Here is an 8,388-nt window from a genome sequence, read left to right on the forward strand (position 1 = left end):
CTCGGGAACAATAGGGATACTCGCATCAGCCATGGGGGAGGATTCGTGGAAAAAGGAAGGAAGCGGAGGCTGCAACTGAAGAGAGAAAACAGAATAGCAAGGCTGTGAAGATGGCGACCCAACAAGAAGCGTTGCACTGCCAAAGCCCAGAGAATAGAGGCGAATCAGCGAAACTGATGAAGAGGAAAGATGCGAAATTAGTGACTCAATTCCGGACTAGCTAACACGAATCGGGGCAGGGTGAGCAGATTGCAATCTCTTGCTGCAGCTCACTAGCGAAATCAGGGCCTGGGGAAGGGTGGGCTGAAGCTTTATAAGCTAGGTTAGACCTGCGCTTTTAAAAAGCAAGCTTCAAGCACCTAAAATCAGAGTGCTTTTTTGCTTTGACCCCTACGTAAGCTTCTTGTTTTAGCCAAGCACCTAAAAGCAGAGGGCGTTTTGCTTCCTTGGCTTCCAAGCGAGCTTCTCCTCTATCCTGGCCAGCACCTAGCACACCCATCTCCTCCGTGATCCTTGCAGCGCCTACCCTCAGCCGGAGATTAGCTACCGCTCTACCTAATTTCGCAGCATGTCATGCCTCAAACGATTGAATTGTTTGCGCATGGTTCCTACGCCCAAAAGTTCCACACAATAACCCCACGATCATGATCCCTTCTCTCAAAGATCTTTCAGCGAATCTAATACCAGCTTCAACGATCAACACCCAGACGTAATCTTGACGATCACTTTACCACAACTGGCGCAATCACCAACACTTGCAGGGATCCAAGGAAATTTTCGAATTTGGGGCATACCTGGAGTAAAACTCGTTCAGTCCCTCTCTCTACAACGATTCATACCTCAGGATTTGGCTCTGATACCAAATGACATGTCCCCAATCACTCCTAAGAATCTGGACCTACAAACAGACACAAACAGCCATAGAAAGGATAAGAAACTAGCAGGCTGCTCACCACCCAACCATGACATCCATGAGACAGGATCTCGGATTGAGACCGAGCCATGAGCTGAACTACTGGCACATCATCCATCTAGTCACAACCAGCCTGGTGTCCCATCCCACCAAGTGGCGCCCTCAGGGTCTCAGACTCAAATGAAGCTAGGGCAACGCTAGATAGCATGTGCGCATCCGCACTCAATCCCTGCAAGAGAGAACTACCTCGTTCCCACTCACGATTCTGACAACTGAGACCTTGAACCCCTTATCTAGGTCAGGCCCAAAAGCAACGCTAAAAATAACGAAAACCCTAATCTGTCAGTGCCCTTGCAACTCAGCTCGAGAATTGCCTGCATCTAGCCCTAAGCCTCCCCAAGCTTCCTAAGCTAGTCTCGTGTGGGATGCACAGGCTCATGCATTAATTGCATTTTCAGTTAAACGAGGCATAATGCCTCATATCAGGTGACACAAAACATCCAAGAATACTGAGGATATAATAGTGTCTTTGTATCCGAACAACCAAGAAGGCTCGCTTCCTCTGTCACCCCTCTGTTCACTACCCCCAACTAGATGCACAGAGCATCCTGCAAAGATGGTCAGGCAAGTCCAAGGATGTGGTTACTGAAGGAGACGGTGATAGTGCTTTGCTACAAGTTCTCAAGCTTCATAACAACAAATGGGTACTATTTAAAATGTGTTTTTGAGACTCGAAACTAACACACGTCAGAAATCTTCCACGAAGGTATTGTGTTACTGTACAATTCCAAGTTGAAAAAGATTTTCAAGGAAACTCAAACTCCGATAAGATGGCCCATTCCTAATAGTGCCGGATCTAGAACAAGGTATGCTCCGTATTTTGGATCTTCACAGAAATAATTATGTGAAACTGGTGAATGGGTTCCGTCTGAAGCCATACCAGAGAAACAGTCAAGGATGCACTAGCCTGGCAATGGTAGTTAGGTGTATGAGTGTGATTAGACGTGGCGAATCTATCATAGTCAATGAACGATTGTTCGCACGTGTAATCAAGTTCAACTGAATGTTTGAGTTTGCATGACTCTCTGCTCAATCATCTTCTCCCCGTTGCAAGAGCTTGGCATACTCTGAGCTTAGATTCTCAAGCAAAGTGCATCATATTCGGTCTTTACGATTGATTGTGATACGAGATGTCCTCAAGATGCAACCTCCACCATCGAACCCTGCAAACGGGGATACATCAAGCACTTCCTCTAGCCTCTAGTATCTCTCTAATTCTAGAACTCACTCTGCACCTATGGGCAAGCATAAACTCCATTCGCAAAAGTCCGTGGGCTTGCACCAAGGCTCTAGGAAGCGACAACGAAAACGCAACAAAATCGGTTTACATCCATCAAAGAGGTTGGCTCGTGATCCCCCTATTCCATTTCTGGGTTTCAAATTCCATTTGTCACAGCGGATATCAGCTGGCTTCAGAAGATTGCATATGATTATAATTTTTGACATTGGTGGCGGCGGGCGTTTAACAAAAATGCAGCTCCACAGTTTAGCAAGGTTTAGAATAACGGTGCATATCTAACTCCTGAAATGTGTATAAACGTTGAGTTAGTTGCAATTTGTTCGAATTGCTGTTATAACATTCCTAAAGCAGCAACGAAAGCAGCAAGTGCATGCACAGATGAATTGATGGTAAGAGAATTTGGCCGACCTATAACTCAATGAAATTATATTTTTTGTAAAGAACTGTAAGAAACCAAACAGAGTCACCAAACAGTTTCACAAGAAGAACGAAGATATGGAAGAGCCTCTGATGCCAGGCCCCACCAGTACATAGCAAGGTGGGTACAACTCTAATAAAAATTTAACTTTGAGAAGCAAAAAGGATTTGCAAACCACTAAAGAAAGTCTAGGGAAGTTGCATACAGTTCTCAGTGAGAACACAGACAAAACAGTTCCATCTACAACTAAACAACTAGATGTTGTGGTGGTTGAAAAGAATACTACTGGTTCAAGGAACTAGGAACTTTCAACAGGCGGATACACCATTAAGGTGGAAGTCAGGGATCCAGATGAAGTGACCTTTGTGGATGCCAGTAAGGTAATTTTCCTGTTGAAAAGGTTCAAGGATCAACAGAAGGCAAAATATGTGACTTTAAGGAGTACACAGAGGGAACTGCAAATGGTCAAAAAGGTGAATGGCAAACTGGTTAGCGGGAATCAGAAGTTCAGAACAGAGATGGACTCCACATTGGAGGAAGCCCGGATCACAGTCCTACAAGCAGAGGTTTGAAAACAGGAAGCTATTCAAGTATACTATCTGATAGACATAGCTCTCTGACATGAGAAGTGGTGTTTTTCAAGCAAATGGATGAAGTAGGTCAAAAATATACAGACTGAGTGACAGAGAACACATTGCTGAAAGACAGACTGGAAGCATTGTCCACGGTGGAGTCTCAAATGTGTAGAAATTGTTGGCATGTTTGTTAGCAATAATGATTCGAGGACATGCAGCAATAGTTGTGTGCCTACATGCAAGGCATGTGGCAGAACATGAAGCACAGGTTATTTTATCTACATCAGAAACCCTTCAAGGTGTATCTTCAAGAAGAAGATAATTTACAGAACCATCTTCTGCAGAATAAGATTGAGAAGTTATAGAACGAAGTATGTGAATTGAAGGCTAGCATGTATACTATTTCTGACACGGATGTCACAGAACAGGACTTATCTGCAAAAGAGGATCAGTCTGAGCTGTGTTGAAAAACACAGTATAAAAATGAAAACTAGCTATGGCAAAGCCACAACAAGTACATACGCTAATTATTTTGGCACAAGTACTTCTTTCTGTACGTTTGGGGGTAGTTGGAAACTTAGTACTACACCAAGCTCTTCTTTCTATTTTCCAGCATGGTCTCGGATTGATGTGATGATTAGATAATGACAAGAGACCACTAACTTCCATCAGACTCATCTTATAAATATTTTGGTAGGATGGAGTCTGGAATTCCACAAATTCTAACCACCAAGTGTGTCAGTGGTAATACCACTATATTCTTAGGACCTACATACAAAGGTGTCCTAAGGTTAGAGAGTGATATTGTGTCTTTTCATCATCAGATGTGAGGAGTCACATTTTTGTGATATGTCTCTACACGTATGTGTAAGTGATTCATGTGAATGACGTACGCAGAGTCGTGCAGGATATGAGCTATGATTCTCTAAGTTCTGATTATGCAACATGATACGGTATATCTGTTTCTGATCTATTCTCGATGCTTTCAGGTTTGGCAATGCATACCCATCTGTGTCAAATGATAAAGGCAGTTCTTTTGAAGTTTTGAGTTCGGAATATTGTTCGAAGGTGTATTTCCTGTTCTATTCCGATATCTCTATTCATATTCCTGTGGAGTCTTGTACCCCGCTAACAAGCAAGCCTGAAGTTGTAGTTGCACCAGCTTATTATTTGGAATATAAAAAGAACATAAAAGCATTATTACCATCTTTTCTGATTAACAGCTTCATTTCTTTGAAATATGCTTTTGCAGCAGAACTGCAATTATAAGCTTCAACAACTCTTTTCTTCGAAAATACTTTTATGATAAGCGCTGTCAACTACTCACAGCAGACACAAGTGCTAACGACAATGCAGGAATACTTGAGCTTACAACATTACAGCAGTACTTGCCAAGGTATCAGCCATACAAATTTGACTCTTTTTACTTAAAAAACTGTGCTGGAAAGGTGTTGCTTCTGCACAGAGTCCTGCTAATGTAGCGAAGTGCCTGTGTATCATGCCCCCTCTCAATATCAAAAACCACTAAATGTTTGTAACTTTTCGTCTGGAATGTTACACAATAGTGGCTCATCTATCCAACATTAGCTTTTAAAGGCCATTCCTTTGAAGAGAGACACCCGACGATTGATAAGGCTGGCTTATGAAATAACTCAGGCTTGAACAGCACATGCTGAAATTGACAACATTCCGAAGGTTTCTGAAACAAGGAAAACAGATCAACCTATGTTACAATGCTTGCCAATTGAGTGAGAACTACAGTTGTCTAGATCTGCCACCCTTTCCAACCTCAAGCAGTAATTAACACTTGGCAAGGGTATGAGTGTACTGATACAAAGGTTCTCTGAGCAGTAGCCAATATTGAAAATTCCGCTTAGCTTCAGACCATTGCAACTGCCCACATATGCATCTTCATAATTTCATATAATATTCTAATTCTCTTTTACTCAAGCGTTTAAATTCATTATTACGACTGTGTACTATGATATTGGCTGCTTTCAGAGGTCATTCAGACAAACAACCTTATGCATCTTCAAAAATATGTAGCCAGTACCAAACCTTTTCCCACAGAGAAATATATTTTTCCCATTTTTCATAGTATTCCCTCCCACTGCGAATATCCGTTGCTGGAATATTTTTTGAAATTTCAAAAGTTTCAACTCCCTCATTGTCTTTGGAAGGCTCCAAAGATCCACAACTCATCCTTCTCAACTTGGGGACTTTAAGTCCATGGCTCAATGTGGCATTTTGCACTCCTGCAGATTATACAATGTTGGCTTAAAGTTGCGTTCTCGTTAAGAAAAGCCTGATTATAGGTACTCAGCCAGAAACTTTATATGTCTGGTCTATTGGACTTAATATGAAAGGAAACAGTACGATCAGAATTTGATGTTGACTTGGAGAGTTGCAATTCTCGAAGCTCTGCATCCTTTTCTTGGATAGACACCTGCAGTAAAGCCAGGCAATTGCAAGCTATAACCATGTTGGATGATTTTTTAAAGAATTTGTTCACTTGTTCTTTCTAATTTGTAAAATGTAAAGAAGCATCATGCACCTGCCACAAATCCATGTTCTTATGCAAATCCTCAACCTCCAACACAGAGATGCTGCGCACATTAAAAAAGGGCATTTATTGTTTATACAAAGATTCTCAAATCCAGTGAAACGTTATTGCAACTCCACAAGGGTTACTAGGTTTACCCAGGCTGTGGACCATGGGGATCTACGCCACCTTGCTGTATTATTGTCTGCCTTACCACCTCTGCAGTTTGGAAGAATCCCTCTTCCCTGTTAGACGCATATAGCACATCCAAAAATGAGGAATAAGGAAGTAGCATTAATTCACATAGTTTTCAGGTCTGATCGAACTGTCTAAAGACATGAAAGTTTACCCTTCTAATTACGGTCCGGTAGGTATAAGATGCGCGATTTAAAGAAGTTCAAATAGGATCCCTATCTCAAAGGTTTATGGAAATGTGACTTTTCATGATACGCATGTCACACTTTGGGAGAAAACAAAACGAGGAGTTTGGGATCAACCTCATATATTTTTCCAGCCGTTTCAGTTTCGCAATACTAGAGCAGGACTTTATCTTGTCATACCTATAATTGCACGAGTCAAAACAGCAAGAGACTGTTTATTGACGTCTACCCTTAGACAATATAATCTAGCTGGCCCCTATGCTTTCGTTGGTCATTGTGAAGCTCATTTAACGGAAAAACTATGAAAGAACGATATGGCTTAGCAAAGAGAAGAAAATTGAAAGACGTCCTGCAGAAGAAAGACCTACGTGATTTCATTGAATTCCTCTACTTCTGATGTTGAAAGCCATGGTCGAGTCATGATGGTTGCAATTCAATTCTAGATATATGCGCGCCTCAGAAGTTCACTTTTACAATCTCGAACTTTCCGTTTTGACGTTCGTTTATGCAGCTAAATAAAAAATGATCTTAGTATTGCGAAGGAGTACGACTCCGTGTTGGTTGTAACTGCCAGTTAGCTTAATAAAAAGGACCAAACCGAAAACTTCGTGGTGCTGATTTTCTTCTCAACGACCCCCCTCCCCCGGTGTTCGCTCTTTTAAGACGATTCCATACAAAAACACGATCCTTATACACCTTTACGACAGAATCAGTATTCGTAATTCCAGCAATTTTGTCTTAGTTCGATGTCTCCTGAAGAGGAACAACACCAAGCACCCTCCACAACACCGCCTTTCCTGATAATTGGATTATTTATGGCGTTGTGGAAGACCTGCAGTGGTTTTGCAGATTTAGTTTTTCCACTGCTTTCTACAACGAATCAAACAATTCAAAACAACGTCGAAATCTGAACTCTCTGAAAAGCTGAATCTGTTTTTCTTGAGAGTCGATCGGGGTCCAACTGCACGAGGACAATGGTTTGATACATACTGCATAAGAATAGTCGCAAAATGTATGAAGACATGAAATTGTTTTCCCTATGTCCAAGAACAATTCATGACGGGACCCTCGACTCCTTGTTGGCTTCCTCCTTATCATAAGACGTCCTCATAACGGGGTCATCGCTACATGATAGCTCCATCTCATATTATCGGTAGGATGTTCATATGTTGAGTGATCATGTCTTTTGGCCTCCGGTATTCACAATGGGCTCGTGGCATTTTTATAAATGGGTATACATTTCACACACCTAGAGAGGGAGGAGTGAGCTATGGTGATTGTTTCTATATATGGCACACCTTATACACAAGGCAACCTTGGAAGATTAATAGATAGCTCTATGTGGGATGTTCATATGTTGAGTGATCATGTCTTTTGGCCTTAGGTATTCACAATGGGCTCGTGGCATTTTTATAAATGGGTATACATTTCACACACCTAGAGAGGGAGGAGTAAGCTATGGTGATTGTTTCTATATATGGCACACCTTATACACAAGGCAACCTTGGAAGATTAATAGATAGCTCTATGAGCCTTCGCTGCAATAGTACGTTTTGTATGGCTGAAGTTACTTTAGAGAGCTTCGTGAGTGTCAACAAACACCCACTACCATTCCCATTGATAATCAAAGTGCTATGGCTATTGCAAGGAATCCAATTTTTCATGCCCATGCCAAAGCATAGTGAGATTTCATGATCATTATATCAGAGTGAGGCTTCATGCAGGGGAGATGACATTGACCTACTACTCTATACATGATGTTGATCTATTCGCCAAGGCAATACCCATGTAAAAGTTTGAAGCTTTAGGCTTAGAGGCAACTCTTCAGCACCAGCAACAAGCAGATGACCAACAAGTAGACTGCAGCAAGAAATGAGCACCATGCATAGCCAGCCGCCTTCATCAATGCCACGACTGAGTCCAGTGGCAAGCCTACGAACATCACTAAATGTGACATCGACTAGCTAGTGAGCTCTATGATTCTAACACTAATAGAGAGCCCCTACGAGCCATCTACACACATCCTCAACAAGGTGGCACCCATCAGGCTTTACACACACCATTATAGTTGTGAGGCCCTTAGTTCCTTCTAGTGATTGATCCATTTTGTACATGTTCACAGTGTCACTACATGGAGGATTTGTTAAATCATTAGTGTGCCATGAACAAACCTTTGGGGGACTTTTCCCTCAAGTTAGGAGGTTTTTGCCCTTACGGTTAGTTTCCTTTGTAGAGGATATATTCCACAATTTTGGCTATT

The 8,388-nt window shown here is 41.8% G+C and overlaps 1 protein-coding gene across 7 annotated transcripts in view; it reads right to left on the reverse strand.

The window, feature by feature from the left end:
* The window catches only part of LOC147903062 (uncharacterized), a 116,589-nt gene extending 109,314 nt beyond the window's left edge, over positions 1 to 7,275 (reverse strand). For 2 of the 7 annotated variants that reach the window (XM_087374156.1, XM_087374155.1), the window contains exons 1-6: positions 6,497 to 7,275; positions 6,246 to 6,308; positions 5,907 to 5,993; positions 5,761 to 5,812; positions 5,583 to 5,652; positions 5,265 to 5,461 (exon numbers count right to left, since the gene is read on the reverse strand). In XM_087374156.1, coding sequence (XP_087230282.1) covers positions 5,265 to 5,461; positions 5,583 to 5,652; positions 5,761 to 5,812; positions 5,907 to 5,993; positions 6,246 to 6,308; positions 6,497 to 6,549 — 522 coding nt within the window. In that variant the 5' untranslated portion in view covers positions 6,550 to 7,275. Of the gene's footprint in view, positions 1 to 5,264; positions 5,462 to 5,582; positions 5,653 to 5,760; positions 5,813 to 5,906; positions 5,994 to 6,245; positions 6,314 to 6,496 lie in introns of those variants that run through there. The other 5 variants (XM_087374150.1, XM_087374151.1, XM_087374154.1 and 2 more) reach the window with 5 other exon arrangements.
* Positions 7,276 to 8,388: the final 1,113 nt, after the last annotated feature.

Source organism: Dipteris shenzhenensis, chromosome 4 (assembly GCF_047967505.1).
Source record: "Dipteris shenzhenensis isolate YYH24624 ecotype China chromosome 4, Dip_SZ_1.0, whole genome shotgun sequence".
NCBI classification, from domain to species: Eukaryota; Viridiplantae; Streptophyta; class Polypodiopsida; order Gleicheniales; family Dipteridaceae; genus Dipteris; species Dipteris shenzhenensis.